At 41.6% G+C, this 23205-nt stretch overlaps 1 protein-coding gene across 2 annotated transcripts; it reads right to left on the reverse strand.

The window, feature by feature from the left end:
* Nucleotides 1–18: 18 nt before the first annotated feature.
* LOC140377562 (circadian locomoter output cycles protein kaput-like) lies at nt 19–22074 on the reverse strand. Of its 2 annotated transcripts, none has more exons than XM_072463014.1 (24): nt 21927–22074; nt 20718–20793; nt 16071–16200; nt 15885–15973; nt 15362–15421; nt 15142–15290; nt 14478–14569; nt 14289–14378; nt 14087–14207; nt 13721–13834; nt 13502–13620; nt 13346–13428; nt 13134–13240; nt 12907–13054; nt 12718–12793; nt 12480–12618; nt 12265–12368; nt 6198–6419; nt 5966–6124; nt 4579–4783; nt 4294–4483; nt 4069–4198; nt 3852–3983; nt 19–3155 (listed from the first exon to the last, which is right to left on the reverse strand). In XM_072463014.1, exons 4-24 carry the CDS (start codon nt 15899–15901, stop codon nt 2922–2924), a joined length of 2691 nt encoding a protein of 896 aa, XP_072319115.1. In that variant the 5' UTR covers nt 15902–15973; nt 16071–16200; nt 20718–20793; nt 21927–22074; the 3' UTR covers nt 19–2921. The 2 variants fall into 2 exon arrangements, with proteins under 2 accessions (XP_072319115.1, XP_072319113.1); XM_072463012.1 differs by having other exon boundaries at nt 3852–3986; nt 21927–22069.
* Nucleotides 22075–23205: the final 1131 nt, after the last annotated feature.

Genomic DNA, 23205 nt, shown 5'->3' on the forward strand with positions numbered 1-23205 from the left:
ACACAAAAGCAGAGACTGTCGGATTTAATATTTGCAAGTGTTTTTATTTTCAAATAGACCAATTAGGGAGAAGGGTTATAATAGTGCCAAACATTTTGCTTCAAATTATTGAATATTATTACATTTTACTTTGGATAGATAAGGAGCACAGTTCAAGAGCAGAAAGGATATACATACAAGTTAGCATAGCACCATTTTACACTGATTACTGGTGTTTTTAGCTTTAAGTATGTGTACAGAATTCTACAAATCTATAGAACCAATTGTGTCATGGAAAGGTGACCTGTGGAACTGTGAGGAGGAAGGAGTCACACTATTTCTAATATCCTACACCTTTTCTCTCAATGCCATTTGAACCTTTTATTACGGGCTGATTTAAACTTGTAAGCTTTGAGGGGTCAAATATTCAAATATACCAAGTCTTTGAATATTGGTTTGAGGATTCAAAACAATTGTCAGCAGTGATTTTCATTTGTAATCGTTTCAATCAACAAAAGCCAGTCAGAGGTTCTCCATACTCAAATTACAACATCCATTAGTCTATTACACCATTACATTCTTGGGCTGGGAATCAGACACACTTAAACATAGTGATGCCTTACATGAAACTACTCTATAGAGCATCTACACTTGCCATGTGTTAGGTTCAAATAGTCAACCTATTACAGTATGTCATCTCTAACAGAGAGAAACTGAGGCGGGTCGGTTGTGTAGTATGAGAGCCGTCAGTCATTATAAAACAATAACCTGACAGTTACCAACTCTGCTTTGCATAAAACCCATTCCCAGAGTTTTCCCACAGGTTTATACCGAGACTGGTGGCACAAGCCATCCTTATTTGAATCATTTTATTTAATACATTTTTGGAGTATAAATGATAAAATAAATTTACTTCTATATGTTTATGACAATACTAAAAGCGTAAAATATCTATATTATACAACAAATTTATTCTGAATGTTTTTAGACTATAAGGGCAAACATGGGGGCCACCATAGCCCTATTGATGTGAAACACTGCATTCCATGCCAGTTACAAATCTGTTTCCATATGAAAATAGACTGAGTTACAGTGACGGTAAACATGCATACAAATGAATCCACTCACACTCCATATTCAAGGTGAGCTATCCCAAATGGGCCTGCAGAAAACTGAACCCAATCATACAGGAAGTTCCTTGAATATTACATTTTTCTTCTGTATACTGCAACGCAAGAACTGATTGGCTATCGCCAGGGGAAACTAAAGCTGACCCCGAATGATACGAGAAGTAGGATGAGGAGACACCATTTCCACACGGCACACGCACGCCCACACTCAGCAGCTATGACACTGGGAGACAAAACAAATCCTAAATGCTCCTTTGTCAACCATTACACATCCTCCAATCCGAGGCTTTCTGTTTGATATGGCTTTAACGATAGTAGAGGGGCCAAGCACAGGTCCAGGTCAGAGTGGACCTGTGCTCAGCCAAAGGTTCAACTGCTGTTGTGAACTGAGAGATAGTTATCTGAACTGCATGAGGGTTTGAGAGGCTGAGGAAGATTTGAAGGATGAAACAATGATGTGGAGAAGACCATAAGACTTCATATCAGTGTAGATTTTGACTGGTGGAGTCATAACTGCTGAAAATATTTCCTATTTAACCACATATGGTCTAAATGTGATTATTTAATTACATTATATCAAGATTACAGCATGAAACTTCATATTAGACACTTCCTTTGGTCTTTACCGCATCACTGTCTAATCCTTCATTGTCTGGAGCCAGACTGAGGCAGAAGCTAAACTTTCCACATTCCTGAGAACAAGTACCATCCAGCAACTTCAAATTCTTACTAAGTCAATTATTGTAAGACACAAGGGACAACATTCAAACTTACTCATGCACACAGATTGTTTTCTTAAAACACACATTCTCAAAGAATCACACCACAGAAACAACTAGGTCTGGACAGTGATTTACAGAACACAACCACATCAAGTGCTTTAGTTTCAGGAGGTTTGAGGATATACTGTTCATCACCTATAGGGCTCTCTCTATGTTACAAAATACTCCATACTATACACACACACACACACACACACATTTATTTTATAAGGGGTATAATCTTGTTGGAAAATATATGATTTTGACTATTCTGCTTAAAATAAAATGGGACTATGTAATTGGCACTTAGAATCACTAAACCCATTAAGTACAGTGATCTTTTCGTAAAGTACTCAGTTAAACTGTAATCTAGTATTTTGCCAAACATACTTTGTACTAAAAAAATTAAGAGCTATTTTTGTTTTAGAGACACAGCTTGAAAACACAATTTTCACAAAATCCCAAGCCCAACATTTCAAACAATCTGACAATATTTTAAAGCCTTTTTTTCAAATATTTCAGAGACAGAGATTGGGGAAGAGGGCGGGAGAGCTTAATTGCTCCATCTTTAACCAGGAAACACTTGAACAAAGTGAAAATTAAACATTTTCAAAAGCTAATAAAAGCTTACACGGTTATTCTTTCCATGCAATCATATAAAATACTACATTTCCGTTTTCTTTTTGCCTATACGGAATATTTACAGAGTTTTATGATACATTGAGTCTGTACAGAGTCAGTTCATTTTGATACGCATTCGCAGAAGCCCATCATTACCATTTTCTCAAGATTACTGTCAACCCTCCATAGAGACTACTTCTCCTTTCCAAAGCTGCCACCGATGAGGAAAACAGGGAAATTAATCCAATCCATCCTGTTGCCATGGTAACAAATCTTGACGAGTACTTTATAGACTCTGTGGCTTTCCACGTTCCTATGATGCCATCATATGATGCCATTGAGACGGAGAATGAGAGGGCAGCAGATCGGGGATTATGTGGTGGTTTCAGGAAAACCAAATTGCCGGTGGTTAAGAAGTGTTCGAGCTGGATCACTGAGGTTGACTGCTCACACTGTCAGCCCTGTGTGTGGACTGGGCCTTCTGCTGTTTCTGAGGCTGGGGTTTAAGCTGCTGCTGGTGCCGCTGGTGGTGAGCCTGCTGCTGCGGCTGCTGTTGTGTCTGCTGTGGATGTGTGGTCTGGGTGAAAGTGCCCTGCTGTTGGATTGGGAAAGCTGCCTGTAGAATGAGCTGAGTGGACTGGTTACTATGGAGGAGGCGAGTGCCCTGAGGAAAGAAAACACACAGTCACTTATTGTTTTAAATGTGTTCTCAAAGTGCATTTGTCAATGATGGGTGGGTCTACGATCAGCCGGTCAAAGAGATTCAGTGCTTGAACAGCAAAATGAGAAACTTAAGTGTATATGGACCTGGTGAATCCTTGTATCAGCTTGTAAATAAACGTAGGGCATATCAGTGCTGCTCTGCAGACACAGGCACCCCTTCTATAAGTGTGCATGGCACCCCTCATAGGTGCCGATTCAGGGCACAAAAATCTCCCTTTTGCACACAGTAGATTATCATACAGGGCAGGGCCCAGGGGGAAGGAACCCCTGGCACATTTGCCTCAGATCAGACACACTAGTGACTGACGGGTCAGTGCTGAGCAGATGGTGAGAAGGTAGAGACGCCCACTCAAATCTCTAGTGTGTCACACACAAGTCTCTATGTGTGTCTGTAGGCTTGTAGGCTTTATTAGTGAAATGGGGATGAGAGAAGGGAGGACTGTCAGGACCGGGATTTGAACTCATGACATTAATGGTCGCACACATGCCAGGTGCATCATTTATCGCCACCCTATGTATCAGTGCATTTTGACTGGATAAGTATGAAGTTTAAACTATAATGGGGAAACTTATGTAGCAAAACTTATGAGGAATTTTCTTATGAGAAATCAAGACAAATGCTGCCCTCTAGTGATACCTGTAAAAACTGCTGTTGTTGCTGCTGGCCTTGCTGGCCACTCTGAGCCACTACTGCTGTTTGGTTTTGGCCGTCAGCTTGACCTTGGGTTGCTTGAGCAGGTTGTAGGGTTAACGTCTGAGTTTGCCCAGCCTGCTGAGATGAACAGAAAAAATACAACAATCTGAGGTTCTATAATTGCTTGTGTTTTACGAAGAACAACTTTTCTGGTCTTCACCTGCTGCCCACCAAAAGGGTTATATGCTGTGACCACTTGTCCCATGAACATGGAGGTGGGCACCATAACTGCACCACAGGCCATTGGTGCTGTCACAAGCTTGGTCACAAGCTGCTGCCCTGCTGGAAACCTGGTGTAAAATAATTTTAAACATTTAGTTTACTGTAGGTTAGTTTAAAAAAAGAAAATATGTTTCCTTTTTTTAAATGATTTTATTATCCTCACCGAATTTGTCTGTCCTGTGTGAAGGTGGCAACAGTTGCGCCTTGCTGGGTGTTATTTTGGGGCAGACTGGTGCTAATCTGAAGAACATTGGGCTGGCCTGGTTGAGAAATCATCATGGTGTTATAAAGTGGAGCTGAGATGGGTCCCTGTGCCTGGGTCTGCGCTTGAGGAGGTTGCTGTTGCTGGCGCTGTGGGCGTAAGAAAATCAGAAATATAAAACGCATATTGTGTCTTAAGTTTAGAAATATTTGTGATCTATGGGACAGTTTAAAGGCAAAGCTTGAGTCACCTGTGCAAGAGTGCTGGTTTGAGGCTGGAGGTTCTGCTGAGGGGGAGGAGCTTGTGGTTGGATGGTCAGCGATTGTGTTCCTGAATGGACAGGGTTAAGTGCTGTTTGTTGGACCTGAGTGGTCAGAGCTGCCGTCTGCTGGACCGAGCCCACCTGAGGCAGCTGGACGTTCATGGTTCCTCCCTGCTGCTGCAGCAACATCTTTGAAAAAGGACATTTGCCAGTTTATTACTATGGTAGTCAGTGTACTTTCTTTTAACATGATGTATGTGTAAACATGTTAAAATAGTATGTTTATACAATAGCAAGCCTACACAGCCATGCATTGGGGTGCCAGATCCAATGGCTAAAACCAGTCGGTAAAATACCTCAAACGGCTCTCTCTGATCTAAATGATCTGGTGCCCAAACCGATTCGCCTTGGAGCTGTTTGAAATGGTTATGGTCAAGGGCAGAGTGTGAGTGTATGTCCAGTTCAAATTGACAGGACTCTTAAGCAACTATCATCACCCAAACATTACAATTGTTTTCTTAATCAAAATAAAATAAAATCATACCTAAACCAGCACAATCGCAGCAATTCACAAAAAGCAATTTTAGTAACTCAAAATGTGTGGTACTTTGAGATAAGCCTGAAGCTAGAGTAAACAAGAAACTACTTCTGGTTTATAGTCATCTTTTTACATACATTTATTTCACATCTCAGCGCGTCTCGAGTTTGTCTAGTGTTAGATGCTGTGTCCATTGTGTTGTACATAGACAAACAGGAAGCAGCTGTTGCTAATGTGCACTAGCTTCGGCTCCATATTTAAGGTGTCATGCAGCGGTTCATCACAAGATCTGGTCAGTGTTTGGTGAGAAATAAGGCTGAAGGGGGGGGAAAAACGTATACTAATACATTAAACTAATACATTATATTTGTGAAATATAGTTAATTAAATATAATTCTGTTCACAGTGCACATTGTAAACAACTCCAGAAGCATTAACGTTTGAGAAACTGAAATATAAGCTAATAAAATAATACAAGATACGTTGTGTTAAGCTCTACAAACTAGAGGTACTACAATATTTTTCTATAAATATTCTATTATCAAACTACTTGTGCCAATCTAAAATTTTAATTTTGATTCAATAAGCAATATAGTATTTATTTTCTCTTTAGAATGGCATTTTGCCACATTGTTTTCAACTGAGTCTGTGATCTCTCCAATCAAAGTTCATATCTGCTTCTGAGCAAAAACTGACCTGGAGCAGATCCAGGCGGGAGATAGTAATCTTGTGTGGGCTTTGAACAATAGAAAGACTTAGAGACCATACCAGTCCGCTCCATAGCACCCCCATAAGAAGTGCCTATGTTCACAATCCAAGCCCCTGTGGTTCACCTGTATGCCCTGTCCTTGTACTCTCTGGAGCTGATCCTGGATGTGCCTCAGCTCATCTTGCTGCCGCTGGATGTTGGCCTGGATCATCCTGGTCCTTTGTTCCAGTTGCTCTTTTAAGTGCTGCATAGCATTCACCTGTGCTGAGAACTCCATTACAGGCTGCAGAAGGAAGGAACAGAATTCAGAATTAGATTTTTAAATACACATTTTTGGTTCAGTCTACACAACTCACCTGTACATTTGTTTGAAGTTGCTGTGTTTGTGTTTGTTGTTGTTGTTGTTGTTGTTGCTGCTGCTGCTGCTGCTGCTGCTGCTGCTGCTGTTGCTGCTGCTGCTGCTGCTGCTGCTGCTGCTGCTGCTGCTGTTGCTGCTGCTGCTGCTGCTGCTGCTGCTGCTGCTTCTGAGCCATCATGCCAGGTGTAACACTCTGGCTTGTTGTCTGAGAGCTCATAGACTGAAAACAACAACGGTAAAAATAAATATAGCCGCAAGCGGCAATGATCGGCCCTCGCCACGCCACCGCCGCCACGCCGCAAGAGGAGGGGGCGCTAACGCGCCCCAATTGTCCTTTTATTACGCCTACTGCTGAATCTGTGACGCTGTCACATCTTCTCCCCTTTGTTTTACCATCAAAAAGCTATTTTATTTTGAATTCTTGGCAAAATGTGCGGCTTTGCCGCACAGACACCGTGACTCTTTGAATGAAAATGTGGATAACTTTTGATGGTCCACACCTGAAGATGAGTCTCACCAAATTTCAGGTTAATAGGGCTGACGCCCTGGGAGGAGTTTGTGAAAGTCTAAAGTGTAAACATGTTCTGGCGATTTCCCCATTGGAATAACATGGAAGGTTTCGGTCATCGTTACGGCAACGCCATAACAATTATGACATGGGTCTCATTGACTTTTTTGATGGGGATGCTAAAATTGAGTTGTGTGTCAAATTTCATATAATTTCGCAAAACTAAACATTTAACCTCCATATAAAATCTGTAGGGGGCGCTGTGGCGCCAAATGAATTTATTTCACTTCAAGTAGGTTTAGGGCAAAGAGTTTAACAACTGATTCTAATTTGACGCAATTCGGACTTTATCTGCGCAAACGGCAGAAATTTTAAATATGGGAGATTTCTGAAATTCTAGCTACAGTGACCGTGAGAGGTATCAATGTAATTTGGATAACTTTTGATGTCCCACTCCTCAGTAGCATTTTCACCAAATTTCAGCTTTTTAGGGCCAACGCCCTGGGAGGAGTTCGTAAAAGTACGACGTTTGGAAAAACTCCGAAGTCATGTTTAGCCATTTTTTAAGCAATATGGCCGACATTTGGTTGGGCGGACGGCGTTGCCGTAATAATATTTTTTACTTCTCTTGTCACCATCTACCTCGGCGCCAAATTTCATGATTCTACGATCAGATTTTTTTTGGGTCATTTCCCATCTCTCAATGCATTTTTGGTACATTTGGGGGCGCTGACGCGCCAATTTTTTTTATTTTAGAAAAGGGAAATAGCCAGAATGTAGAGAGGCACGATTTTTAGAGGTGTGAACATTTTTGTGACTTTTCGTCAATGTTCACTGGGTGAAAAATAGGGGGGTTGGTCCCGAGAAGAAGAAGAAGAAAGAATTAAAGCCGCAAGCGGCATCCAACGGCCCTCGCGGGCCGCCGGCCTTCCGACTCTGCGCTTTCGACTTGATAAAGATGGCGCCCTTATTGTGTTGAATTAAAAAAGAACTTGACAGACGGCGACACATTGGACATGGCCAATCCATTGCAAATGAACACAAGTGTCAGTCAAATTTGCTGCGCCGCCGCACAGAGACCGTGACACTTGGAATAAAAATATGGATAACTTTTGATGCCGCGCTTGTGTAGATGATATTTCCCAAAGTAAAGCTTGATCGAGCTATTGCCCACGGAGGAGTTTGTTAAAGTGTGAAGCGTAAATGTGAACATTTCAAGGATTTGGCGTTTTTCCCATTTGTGACAGTATATTTGCAGCTCCACGGCACAGAGACCGTAGCACTTAAAATCAAAATATGACTAACTTTTGATGCCCCGTTTGTGTAGATGATTTTCCCCAAATATGAGCTTGATCGGGCAATCGCCCTGGGAGGAGTTCGTTAAAGTGTGAAGCGTAAAAATGTGGTCATTTTAGAGATTTCGCTGTTTTCCCATTTCTGACATATATTTGCGGGTCCGCCACACAGAGACCGTATTACTTAGAATCAAAATATGGGTAAGTTTTGATGCCCCGCTTGTGTAGATGATATTCTCCAAATATGAGTTTGATCGGACAATCGCCCTAGGAGGAGTTCTTTAAAGTGTGAAGCGTAAAAATGTGGTCATTTTAGAGATTTCGCTGTTTTCCCATTCGTGACATCTATTTGCGGGTCCGCCACACAAAGACTGTAGCACTTAGAATATAAATATGGATAACTTTTGATGCCCCGCTTGTGGAGATGATATTTCCAAAAGTAAAGCTTGATCGAGCTATTGCCCACGGAGGAGTTTGTTAAAGTGTGAAGCGTAAATGTGAACATTTTAAAGATTTGGCGTTTTCCCATTTGTGACAGTATATTTGCAGCTCCACGGCACAGAGACCATACCACTTAAAATCAAAATATGACTAACTTTTGATGCTCCGCTTGTGTAGATGGTTTTCCCCAAATATGAGCTTGATCGGGCAATCGCCCTAGGAGGAGTTCGTTAAAGTGTGAAGCGTAAAAATGTGGTGATTTGAGCGATTCTACGATTTTCCCATAAGGATAACATGGGATGTTTCTGTCATCGCTACGGTTACGCCGTACAAAATATGACTTTGGCTCTCATACTTGTATGATCAGGATGGCAAATTAGAATTTTGTTCAAAATATCATGTCATTTGGAAAAACTCTATTGTTTATAGGCCACTCTGAAGGCCAAATAGTCAGAATTCTGGGAAACGTTTGCGGCTCCGTCGCACAGAGACCGTAAAAGTTATCCTTAAAATTTGGATAACTTTAGATGCCCCACTTGTCTAGAGGACGTACACCGATTTTGAGGTTGGTGGGCAAAACGCACTAGGAGGAGTTTGTTAAAGTGTGAAACATAAAAATGTGGATATTTGAGACATTTTGCGGTTTTCCCATAGGGATAACATGGGAGGTTTCTGTCATCGCTACGACTACGCCGTAAAAATTAAGGCATTTGTCTGATAAGCTTTTTTGATCGGGACGGCAAAATAGAATTTTGGGTAAAGTTTAGAACATTTTGGTAAAACTAATTTTTGACCTTCAATGTTAATTTAAAGGTCACTCTGTAGGGGGCGCTATCGCGCCCATTTCAATTTTGTCATCCTAAACTGGTCCAAACTAGAAAGTTTAACAACTGATTCAAATTTGGTCCTAATCGGACTGGTTTTGATCAAATGGGAGCAATTTTTAGATCTGCAATATTCCAAAATAAGTTGTCCAACTTTGCGGCTGCGCCGCACACAGACCGTAAAAGGTATCTAAAAAAATTGGATAACTTTAGATGCCCCACTTGTCCAGAGGACGTCCGCCGATTTTGAAGTCGGTGGGCAAAACGCCCTAGGAGGAGTTCGTCAAAGTTTCACGTGAACAAAATGGCTAACACAGCGTGTTTTCATTTTCAAAGGAAGATGGCAGCCATAGGGTAAGTCTGGGGGCGTGGCCACAATAATATTTTTTTTTTGTCCTCACGAGAGGAATGCGTGTCCCTAATTTCGTAGCTTTACGCCAAAGTTGACCTCGGGGCGTCTCCCATAGGCGCAATGTATTTTGACTTTTGGCGGTGGCGCTGTCGCGCCATTTTTTAACGAAAAAAAAAATGGCCCAGAAAAAATCAAATTTTTCGCCAATTCTGAATTTTGGGCAAAGTTTGGTGAGTTTTTGAGCATGTTCGGGGGGTCAAATTAGAGCTCAAAAAGCAGAAGAACAAGAAAAATAATAATAAAAAATATAGCCGCAAGCGGCAATGATCGGCCCTCGCCACGCCGCCGCCACGCCGCCGCCACACCGCCGCCACGCCGCAAGAGGAGGGGGCGCTAACGCGCCCCAATTGTCCTTTTATTACGCCTACTGCTGAATCTGTGACGCTGTCACATCTTCTCCCCTTTGTTTTACCATCAAAAAGCAATTTTATTTTGAATTCTTGGCAAAATGTGCGGCTTTGCCGCACAGACACCGTGACTCTTTGAATGAAAATGTGGATAACTTTTGATGGTCTTGAAGATGAGTCTCACCAAATTTCAGGTTAATAGGGCTGACGCCCTGGGAGGAGTTTGTGAAAGTCTAAAGTGTAAACATGTTCTGGCGATTTCCCCATTGGAATAACATGAAAGGTTTCGGTCATCGTTACGGCAACGCCATAACAATTATGACATGAGTCATTGACTTTTTTGATGGGGATGCTAAAATTGAGTTGTGTGTCAAATTTCATATAATTTCGCAAAACTAAACATTTAACCTCCATATAAAATCTGTAGGGGGCGCTGTGGCGCCAAATGAATTTATTTCACTTCAAGTAGGTTTAGGGCAAAGAGTTTAACAACTGATTCTAATTTGACGCAATTCGGACTTTATCTGCGCAAACGGCAGAAATTTTAAATATGGGAGATTTCTGAAATTCTAGCTACAGTTTGCGGCTTCGCCGCACAGAGACCGTGAGAGGTATCAATGTAATTTGGATAACTTTTGATGTCCCACTCCTCAGTAGCATTTTCACCAAATTTCAGCTTTTTAGGGCCAACGCCCTGGGAGGAGTTCGTAAAAGTACGACGTTTGGAAAAACTCCGAAGTCATGTTTAGCCATTTTTGAAGCAATATGGCCGACATTTGGTTGGGCGGACGGCGTTGCCGTAATAATATTTTTTACTTCTCTTGTCACCATCTACCTCTGCGCCAAATTTCATGATTCTACGATCAGATTTTTTTTGGGTCATTTCCCATCTCTCAATGCATTTTTGGTACATTTGGGGGCGCTGACGCGCCAATTTTTTTAATTTTAGAAAAGGGAAATAGCCAGAATGTAGAGAGGCACGATTTTTAGAGGCGTGCAAATTTTTGTGACTTTTCGTCAATGTTCACTGGGTGAAAAATAGGGGGGTTGGTCCCGAGAAGAAGAAGAAGAAGAAGAAAGAAAGAAAGAATAATATTCCGATGCGAAAACAATGTTTCCCATTTTTCAAATATCATAAACTATACATTTTCGGAAAGCGCTCGCGCTTTCCTACCTCATGGTGTGGGTCCCTGGTCACTGACGGGTACTTTCGATAATTTTGAGTGGGCTCCGCCCACTTTGTGTTTTTGGCCCTCTATACAGTAATAATGTTCAATTTTTGCCTTACATGCTTATATGCACGGAACATGCAAGAGATGGGGAACGTATTCGTGAGCTACTTAGCGCAAATGAGTGCTTTATATGGGGATGACGACCGCTTCGCGGTCGTCATCTCAATGTAAAGTGCTCGTTTAGTGCGCACTTTTGCACGGGCTTCGCCCGTTTACAACGGTAATGTTCCATTTTCCTACTACTAATTAGTATGCACGGGGCGTGCATGAGTGAAGGAGTGCGTTAGTGAGTGTTTGGAAGTGGGCGAGCGCTTCGCGCTCGATTTCGTGCGCACTACGTGCGCACTTTCGCAGCCGTGCTTCGCACGGCCTTACGAGATTAATAGGCCTCTCGCCAGCTTGTGGCGCTCAGGCCTAATTAATGTACAAATGACGAGCAAATGGTAGATCCTGTCGTCAAAACGAGTTGATCATGGAGCCCTCCCTATCCAAAAACAGTGGGCCTTTCAACTTCCATTTGGCTTTTTATTTACACACTGAACAGCACACTAGATGTCCACAGGAGCATGGGCGATGCTAACCCAAGTTTTACAGCGAGTCACAAAATAAGCAGCATTTGTGACTTTTGCGGCCGCTTTCCCTTCAGTACAGCTGTGCACAGATGTACCACAGATGTACCGTGCCACAATGTACTAACAAAATGCTAAACAGACAGGACAGTGTATAATAGGCCTAATATTAATCAGCTCCTATGACTTATTAATATCACATTCAAAGAAATCAAATAGGCCTAATTACATCAAATTCAAACAAATTACAGATTCCTTTACCTATTTGATATAATAGATCAATAGAAAAGAAACAATATTTTATTATGGTGCTTATTTTAAATATTTAATCTTGGATGAATAATTATACCCCTGATAAACATAAGCCCTCGTTCATAATACAATTGTACTGGTAGATCTCCTGGTTAGATCTCTAGAGCCGTAAAAGGTGGTCTTACTTGGCTGCTAATAGATGAGCGCCGCTGTGATGTCATCTCCATAGTTGATGCTAGTGATTGCCTTGGAGGTGTGGCTGTGTCCATGTGTAGCTTGGAAGCAGTTGCTATAGAAACAAATTGAATTTAATTAATACATTATCTATAGTTTTATTCATACGTTGTGTTTATGTGCAGTAATTACAGTATTTACAGTACATCAGTTGATGGTTACTTACAAGTGCAAGTGTTGTCAGAAACATGGGAAGAGGACTTGCGAGAACTACGAGACGAAGTGGAGGGTGTTCGACTGCGATCAAATCTCTCCAAAGCCTCTTTGAGGCTGGTTGTGTTTAGCTCCGACTCAGAGTCCTGACTCTGGAAGAAAATTTAGTTTGAGCTGGTTTGCAGGTATCATTTAAGAACTGGTATGAAAAAAGAATTGTACCCAGCCCAAATAGAGAAATAGAGGATTACCTTGTCCACAGCTGCCTCTGGATTTGACTCCTCAATTCCTAACTCTCTACGTTGCTCTGCCCTCACCTCTGCATAGCTGCAGAAATAAATTGACAGAATAAATTAAATCAAATACAATGATTGCAGTACATAAATGCTTATATTCATGCCATGGGCAGTTGGGAGCCATTGCTAAGTGCAAAGCTTTACCTGACTACTGTATGTGTGCAAACTATAAACTCTGGCCTGGAGTTCCACTGGTGGTAGGTGATGTAATAGTGCGTCTGTAGCCAGATCCACTGTTGCCCTTTAGTCAGAAAGCGATAGTAGCAGGACTTCCCTTTACCATACTGCATCACTAGAGGGAAAAAACATGTTGAGTGTATACATTCAGAGGGCCCCATCAGATCGAAAAAAGGTATACAAATGAATCTCACAGTGCTCATGACACTTGGCGAGTGTCTCCAGGTCATCCACGTGATAATAGTCATACCCTGATGTTCCCAGAACCTCAAATGGAAGATATCCTATAATTGGTGGAGCTCTATAAAAATACACACAAAATTCAACATATGTTATAATCATGGAATACAACCTTAATTAGATGACATAAACACTAACCCTTTAATATTAGGAGTTTAAAGTTTACCTGTGGTCTAAGAAGAGGAACTTCCACTCTAGACTGTGCCTGGAAGTGAACTCCTCATTGGGCTCCTCTACTGTACACATTTCCTGATGACATCAAAAATTAGTTTGACACACATTTAAAATGTATAAATGTATTTTCTATGTGTTACCACAGTACCTTTATAAATTGAGGTTTAGCCAGCCGAACAGTGGCAACAAAGCAAACCTGGTCGTCAAAAGCAGGTTGTAGAGACCGCTGCAAGACTCCTGCAAGACCATTTCTTGTAACATTGGGAACTACACCAGGAAACAATAACATACAAATCATTGATGTACAGAGTTCACTACTGCCAACAATCAAATACAGCACATTTTTGCTTTAAAGCATGTGACATACCATTGTTGAGCGATTTAAAGTTGCCAATGAATTTTACATATTCATACACAGGTGGTTCTTTTGGGTCAATGGCCCCTCGCAGCATATGGCAGCAAAACTCCATGTGATTCTTAGCTGATGAAGAAAAAAATACAATGGAATTTGAAGGTTTTTATTGTTAATTTCATGTGTAACCAAAGATCAACAAACTGTGAATGAACAGTGAAAACCAATACTGACAGAGAGAAAAGAGAGAAAGCACTCAACAATTCCCTGCGGCAGGTCTTCACCCAGCTCACTGTTATATTGTTACTATAATACTATATATAATGTTACTACTTTAATTAAATATTCTATTGGGAAAAAAATCAACTAGAAGCGACTCACTTTTCAGATAATCTGAATTTAGGCTCTCCACATCAGAAGGGTGTGTGGACAGAGCTTTGTAAACTTCGGAGTGTTCCCCAACTGGAAGGAAGTTCAACAAATTCTGGTCCACCAAGTCTGCCTTTAAAGCCACAAAAAGAGTACTCAGCATCTGAATCGTCATCTTAAACACAATCAGTCATTTACAAATGCTGTTACTTACAGGCAAATGTTCAAGTAGTGAGGTGACACTTTCAGAAACATAAAGGATGTTTCCATCAGTCATTATTGCTATAAAGAACCCATCCAGGGCCTAAAAATGAGAGATAAAGATCTGAGTAAAACAAGCTTTTGAATATCTAATCCAGTATTTAAAACTGATTTGACAAGCAGCAACAAATGATAACCTCACCTCCAACATGAGCTGAGTGAATTCCTCATTGCTAAGAAATGGAGGTTTCCAGTCTTGTCTGATTTCACTGGACTCCGACTGGGCAGCTATCTCTGTATGGGGCAGACACATTGGTGAAGTGAGCAGACTAAACACACCATTTAAAATTAAAAGAAAGGTGCAGGGATAATGTGTACTTTAATAATGTACTGCTGAAAAGAGTTAAACCCCTGACCACCGGGTAGCACTTGACCAAATTTTGAATTCATTGATTAATTATTTTATTAGGATAATATAGTGTTGCATGAACCACAGCAAATTCACCAGTGCCAGGCCATGCCCCTTTTAGTTGATTAATTGATGCACAGGGCATGTTGGTAATCAACTAAAATGTCTGTATTCAACTATAGCCGAAATATCTACAGAAGCCAATCTACCTCTATATAAAAAAAAAACTTTACACACAATGAGATTACATATTGAAGTACAAGTAGGCCAAACAATACTGGTCAACTTTAAAAAATGCATAGCATTTAAAGAGGTGAGTATGTACATTACAATATGTGGCAGTTTGAGCATTACCAATGCTGTGTGTTTTAAACTGGCAGTCACCACTGGGCTTATTGCTATGAATGATAAACTTTGAGGGGTGTGTACAATACAGGAAGTTAATCAAGAGCCTGACCTTTGTGTTTACAGAGGAAGTCGATGCTTTTCTGCAGGATTGTGGACTTGTCCATCTTCCTGGTGTTGCCAGGCAACATGGTGCCAAGTTCTTTGATAAGGACATTGAACTGGTCCCTCCGTTTCTTCTCAGACTTGTTACGGGACACACTGAATTAGAAAAAAAAGTATAAGACAAAGAATAGCAAAACATTTACAATAAAGAATATTATTCAACTCACCGTTTTGCTTTGTCCTTTTCATCTTCTTCCATCAACCCATCAAAGAGGCTACAATCATCCCTATGAGAGGAGAGACAATAGTTAGTCTGGTTTCCCAGGGTCTCTTGTGTTTCACGTGGAAAAACATTAGCATATATCTTTTGTTAACAATAGCTAATGACAGATGTTGGCTAATGAGAAGGATTCCTACATGCCAATGGGAGGTTTATTTTTGGGTCACACATACGCACACAAAACATGAGGGAGACATAGAGGGTAGGAATGTGTTGTGCTTGCCAACAAGGTTACAAGCACATTTGTATTTGTAACGTGTGTGTACTTGGAGTTTCAAGAATGATTTACTGAGATTTGATTTGATGAATGACATTAGAACTTCACAAAAGTGATGAACCGGTATTAGCAAAATAAACAACACGTTATGACATGAGTCATCAGTAAAGTTATGCAGCGTGTCGTACCAATATTAAGGGGCGTACTCCCGCATTAACTAGCAAAGATAATTATGTGAAACATCTACTTTTACCCTATGCTAGATGTCATGTTGGCTGCAGATCAGGGCTGTGGCTGTAGTGACTTGGTCTTTAAGCGTGAGGTAGACATTTGGAAGACCACCTAAGGAGAAAAAAAAGTTTCAGTTTGTTCACATTTGGCAAACATAAGCACAGATTTAAAAAATAAAAGTACTTTAAAGACATAATTTGTAACTCACCCCACAACAGCTGAACACGCTCAGATGTCGTCTTCTTTAAGGGGTTTTGAAGGGTGACACTGTGGTCAAAACTGGCAAATCACCGAGGTCATGAAAACGAACATGGATGGGTCATGGTGGTCAATCAAACCTGCAGGTGGAAATAATAATGGTTCAATGGGATCATCGCTATAGTTTAATAATTTGCATTGTACACATTTATTTGAAGTGGCAAGGCAAGTTTATTTGTAGAGCACAATTCTTACACAAGGCAATTCAAAGTGCTTCACACAACAGGGAAAAAAATGCATTAAAATCTTAAAGACATGACAGGAATCACAAAACAGTTTAAGACATAAAAGAGAAGAGTGCAAAGAAAATTATTTCAGTCATATGCACAGCTAAACAAAAGAGAGAGTCAGAGTAGAAGCTTGTCTCACATCTTCAGGAAGGCTGTTCCAGATTTTAGCTGCATAAAACTGAAATGCAGATTCCCCATGTTTAGTCCTGACTCTGGCACCAGCAGGAGGCCGGTCCATGTTTAGTCCTGACTCTGGCACCAGCAGGAGGCCGGTCCATGTTTAGTTCTGACTCTGGCACCAGCAGGAGGCCGGTTCATGTTTAGTCCTGACTCTGGAACCAGCAGGAGGCCGGTCCATGTTTAGTTCTGACTCTGGCACCAGCAGGAGGCCGGTTCATGTTTAGTCCCGACTCTGGCACCAGCAGGAGGCCGGTCCATGTTTAGTCCTGACTCTGGCACCAGCAGGAGGCCGGTCCATGTTTAGTCCTGACTCTGGAACCAGCAGGAGGCCGGTCCATGTTTAGTTCTGACTCTGGCACCAGCAGGAGGCCGGTTCATGTTTAGTCCTGACTCTGGCACCAGCAGGAGGCCGGTCCATGTTTAGTCCTGACTCTGGCACCAGCAGGAGGCTGGTCCATGTTTAGTCCTGACTCTGGCACCAGCAGGAGGCCGGTCCATGTTTAGTCCTGACTCTGGCACCAGCAGAAGGCCGGTCCATGTTTAGTCCTGACTCTGGAACCAGCAGGAGGCCGGTCCATGTTTAGTTCTGACTCTGGCACCAGCAGGAGGCCGGTTCATGTTTAGTCCTGACTCTGGCACCAGCAGGAGGCCGGTCCATGTTTAGTCCTGACTCTGGCACCAGCAGGAGGCCGGTCCATGTTTAGTCCTGACTCTGGCACCAGCAGGAGGCCGGTCCATGTTTAGTCCTGACTCTGGCACCAGCAGGAGGCCGGTCCATGTTTAGTCCTGACTCTGGCACCAGCAGGAGGCCGGTCCATGTTTAGTCCTGACTCTGGCACCAGCAGAAGGCCGGTCCATGTTTAGTCCTGACTCTGGCACCAGCAGGAGGCCGGTCCCTGAGGTCCTCAGAGTCCGAGATGGTTCATATGGCACTAACATGTGTCTAAGATGTTCTTTGGTGCTAGGCCATGGAGAGACTTGTGCACAAGCAGAGCTGCTTTAAAGTCTCTTCTCTGAGCCACAGGAGCCAGTGCAGAGACCTGAGAACAGGACTAATGTGATGGTACTTCCTGGTTCTAGTCAGGACCCGAGCAGCAGCGTTCTGGATGTTCTGCAGCTGTTTTACAGCTCGTTTGGAGAGGCCAGTGAGCAGGCCGTTACAGTAGTCTAATCTACTGGAGACAAACGCATGGATAAGTCTCTCCAAGTCTGGTTTATACACTGTACTTTTGATTTTGGCAATATTTTAAGAGGGAAAAAAGCTGGTGATGTTATTGATTTGATGTGGCTGTTAAAGTTCAAGTTACCCCAAGATTTCTAACTTGGTTTGTAGGTTTTAGAGCGAGACTCTGGAGGTGACCGCTAACACTTTCTCTTTGTTACTGTGGCCAAAGACGATTATTTCAGTCTTGTCTGAGTTCAGCTGGAGAAAGTTGTTTTGCATCCACAAACTGATCTGTTGGATGCAGTGACAGTGAATCCACTGGTCCATATTCACCTGCCGACAGTGAAACATAGATCTGAGTGTCGTCTGCATAATTGTGATAGGACACATTTAGATAGTGACCCCCAAACTGGAGGAATGGCTTGAGCAGATCCCAGGAAAAACATCAGACATCTCAGTCCAGAAAAGTGCAGGAACAGCAAAGATACTGCGCAGAACCCTCAAGCTCCCAGGCCTCTGGTAGAGGACACGAGCTGGAAGGGGGATAAATAGAGACCGCCCGCGGAGGGTGAGGATATATATATATATATATATATATATATATATATATTTCCAAAGTTTTAGAAAATGTATTTCTCACAAGATTGGAAAAATATGTTTTAACAAATGATCATTTTGATTCAAAAAGAGACATGGAACTGATATGTGTATTTATGCACAGAAAGAAATAATTGAGAGAATTTCTCAATTATTAATTTTTAATTATTAATATCTTGGTTTGAATTCATCTGTATTTTTGACATTTGACAACAAATTGAAATGAGAAAAAAGGTGTGCCAAAATACTTGATTTGAATAATTGTTTTTGGCTAATCAATTAATGAAATGGGACAACGCTCTGTCAGAGACATTTCTTGTTAGTAATTGTGTAATGGCAAGAAGGGATTCTCTCACCATTTGTATTTAATGTATATATTGATCTATTATCCACAGAGTGGATAACAGTGTCAGTCGTCTCATGTACGCTGATGATCTTGTGATCATTAGCCACTAGTGCTGGGATGCAGGAATGCAGGATTAACAAACTGTTCAGAGTATGGCAGCAAATATGACATAAAGTATAATCCCACAAATAGTAACATAATTATTGTGAGGTATAAAGAAGATACAAATTTTAACTTTAGTGATTTGAAACTATGTGAACAGCCTCTTCTTCTCACCAAAGAGGTAAAATACCTGGGACATTTTTTAACAGTTGATTGGTAGGATGAGGTATCAAGAGGCAATATTGTCAACTGTATGCCCAGGCTAACATGTTAAGGAGAAAGTTTAGTATGTGTTCCCCTGAAGTAAAGTGCTCTTTCAGAGCCTACTGTACTTCACTGTAGACGGCTCCTCTGTGGTGGAACTATGGACGTGGGACCATCCGTAGTCTCAGTGGCTTATAATGAGGTCTTGAGGCTTCTGCTGCGCGTGCCCAGGAGGCATACTGCCAGTCACTGTCAGCTGTTTGTGGACGCTCACATTCCCACTGGTGAGACATACAAATTCAGAGACATACAAATTCAAGCAGTGCCTGGAGGTGTCTGAAAATGCCATTATAATGACCCTGAACAACCCTCAAATGAGCTCATGCAAATACACTTCTGCTGTGAGAATGCACCGGGCAGAGAGACTCTACAATCATCAATCGAATTTTATGGACTCCTTTGACTGCTCTATTTTGTTTTTTTGTACTTTGTCTCTTTATGGACTACTTATGTCTGAAATAAAGGAAAATAAATAATATTGACAATTGACACCTTGAAATAAAACATGTCATCGTACTGTCCACAGATCTGGAGGCGTCACATGATTTTTTTTTTTAAGTTTAATGCCTTTTGTGGGACATTCAAGGCAAAGCGATAAGGAGACGAGCAAGGGGCAGCTCTTTATAACGGACGTGGTCTTGCAAAGTGCTATAAGTCCAATATCTGAGGATTAGAAAAATGTAAAACAATACATCTTTTGAGGTATGAGGGATGAGGTATGAGGTGTGAGGGATCACAAAGACAAAGAGGATTCTAATAGCCCATTAAGATTCTGAATAGGCTAGCTCGGTAGATACAAGGGGGGAGTTTCTGTTGAAACAAACAACTCTTTCTACTTCAGGAAGGCTCCGCCCAATGGGCGGGTCTTACCACAGAATAGTATTAATATCGGAGTTCTCGACCTAAATTCTTTTATTGACAATGACTCTTGGATGAGAGTCGAAACGTCTATTTTTCAAACTGAGTCCAGATGACTACAACTGAAGCTTTTTCTACTATGGAACACGCCTGGACGAATGAGGGATTACGCCGACATATGAGGGATTCTCAAAAAATTGCATTTTGAAGATTTTCACCCAAAAAAACGTGATTTTGGGATCTTTGCAAAGGCAGAGTTTTGCAAATTTTGGAATCAAAGGACATTTAAGACATAAAAATGGATGTTTTAAGGGCCACTTTGTGTAAATATTCTCAAAAGTTTTAACTGAATTTAGTTCAGAGGAGTTACACACCTCCTGAAGGCACATCAATGTACCAAACAGGTTTTTTATTTAAAACAATATTTGATGTATGTTATTCATTCTGAAACATGCTGGGCTGGAAAACTTATCATCTTGTCTCTCAAGATTGAGACAAACCTTGCGGAATGAATCGAACCTTGAGGCATGAGCCATCAATGCCAACCTTGACAAAGTATCTGGTCAGAGTTGGTGGAGATGGGCAATAAGACCAATAAGGTTGTTGCAATAGACAGTTCTTTTGACCTTTCGGCCTCCAGCCCTCTCCTCCTTTACAGAGGAATCAATTTCACCTGTCCTCAAAGTGAAAGAAAAGAAAAAATAATAATAAAAAAAAACCTGTCAATGATTGGTACCTTGATGTGGTAGATGGGCTTCAGGAGGTGTGTAACTCTTCTGAACTAAATCCAGTGCAATATTTAGACCTATTGTTTTTTGTATCACTTTGCACTGAAGCAGGCCTTGTTTGACTTACAAGTGGAATGTGCAGGCGTCCGGAGAACTGGCTGTTCTTGACTTGAACCTTTCAGACACTGACAGATCTTCATGCACTTGGCCAGACCACACCTACAGAACAAATGCAAAGACCACCACTCAGTAATATGGCATTGTCACAGTTCAATATTTACTCTGCACTGAATTGCAATACCTGGCAGTCACTTAGTTGTCGGATTGGTCTGAATGATATTTGCTAATGCTTTGTACATTAAAGTGATACGCTTATTATTTACTTTTCCTCTTTAATTTTAGAAAGGGGAGAGTTGAATCTAACAATTGTGGCTGTAAGTGCAAAAAACTGAATAGAACAGACAGTGTGGTCGGTGCAAAACAGTCAAACGTGTGAGTTGTGTAGGTGAGAGGCTTGTTTTTATGCAGTCATTCATACGGACTGGGGACCTGAAAGAAACAACAACCACTCCACACATTTATTAAGAAACTCGGCCCTAGAAAACTAAACAATACAATCAAACCGAATGCACCCAATTACAAATGTGCCTTTTAGAGCCACAGGTGTTAATTATACAACCAAAAGAGACAGAGAGCCAGCCGTATAGCAAGCTAGCAGGTTTACGCCGAGCCTGATACGGAAAACTACCCGCAAATAAACAGATTTAACCGCTTCGATGTGTCCATTTGAGCACGTTCAACTGACAACTGCTCTACGGATCAACTATGAAAAGGTAATCCTTGTTGTTGAAGGGGGGGAAACAAGGTGAATAGTGGATCTCTCACAGCGAGCTGGCGCCGAGCCTCAAGCTGTCACGCCAACAACTGACATTGAAGCCCCAAGTTATGTCGGAAATAGAGCAAACACCACAAGCAACTGTACCTAAATGTGAATGCAGGGGGCAATCCTTGCAAACGTCGAGCGAATAAAACCACTGCGCCGCAACGAAATGCCTCAAATCAGCGACGGTGGAAACATTTTCGCGGCAGATGTACGTACACACAGCGGCAGAGCGCGCACGCACGCACACAGGCGCAGCGCGGACGCACACTCGCATACGTACACACAGGCCGCTCCGAATGTGGGTCACTAGGCCTTGCTCTCCCGCGAGCGTGCGGAAACAGTCCCGAAGCCTCCTCCGCAGTCCGACCGCTTCCGCACGCTCAAAACACCCTTTTAAGCGCCACAAGGGCCGCGCTGCCTCCCCGTAAAGGCCCCCGCTGCCGGAGCATGTACGCCACAGAGTCTTACCTTCATGAATACTCGTCAAATGCCTCCGTGTTTGGCTTACTTGAAATGTTGCATCGCGGCGGTGGGGGCCAGGAGGACTCTGGGATGGGAGAAAAACAGGAGGCCTACTTCACACTCGACGTACAGTCATGCGCAATGGAGACAGTAGGGCGCACTATTCCGCGAGTACAGTAGAAGCTAAAGGAAAACGTCTGCGCGTGTAAAGCTGCTGTATATCTGCTTTATACTTAGCGTATAACTGTTGTATACCTGATGTAAACCGGGTGTATATATGGTGTACTCCTTGTGTATACCCGACGTGTACATGGCGTATACATGGTGTATACATGTTGTATACCCGATGTATACATGGTGTATACATGTTGGATACCTGGTGTATACATGATTATATGCATGGATTACAAAATGACAGAAGAAATGTTTGTAATGTTGAAAAAGAGAACAACAATAGTAGTATTTCAATTGTTTACATTTGTTTTTAGACGGTGAAAAACATTATGATTAACATTCAAAGAATAATTCCAAGCTTTGTTTTCTTTGTTTTTTCATACAATGGTCCTGAGGGTGAATGTGACAGCAGAAGGATGGCCCAGCCTCATGACAGGGGGGTTTCCTGTTATTGACAACCAATCACGAGCTCTGTTGTCTGTGACGTCGAACCTATACAACAGTGAGGTTCCCCTTTAAAGTAAAACGATTTACTTTTTTGCTAACCTAGAAAATCTAAATACACTATAACTAGGTTTAAATAGATGCATAGGTGCTTTAGCTAGATGAATAATTAAATCCAACCAACGAAATGAACAAAATATGTATTTCAGTAATGTATATTGCTAACTTTTTCGTGGAATAATTCCTACTGCTGGGTTTCCATAGCATATGTTTAATTCAAAATCAGTAAGGCCATGCTCTCAAGATGATTTGCATGTGTACAGAGAAGTACTAAATACACTGGAAGAATATTGCCTCTGTCAGGCAGGGGTTCAAGAAGTACTAATTATGGATGTAAAAGAGATCATGAAAATGGTTGATTTGAGAGGAAAACAAAGAGTATATGCAGAAATGAAACCATAAGTAAAATTGAGCTGCATCCCAAACACTTTCCACACCACACTGTCACTCAAGTTCCAGGCTTTGAGATATCTTTGCTCTATAATTACATTACAATGCTCTATAATTACATTACAATGCAGAACAATTTAATTTATTTCCACTTTTATGTAATTTACCGGATTTACATGGTAGGATTTTAGGGGTCAGCGAC

This window comes from Eucyclogobius newberryi, unplaced genomic scaffold (genome assembly GCF_026437365.1).
Source record: "Eucyclogobius newberryi isolate DKJ021-1_F unplaced genomic scaffold, fEucNew1.0.hap1 SCAF_4, whole genome shotgun sequence".
Lineage (NCBI taxonomy): Eukaryota > Metazoa > Chordata > Actinopteri > Gobiiformes > Gobiidae > Eucyclogobius > Eucyclogobius newberryi.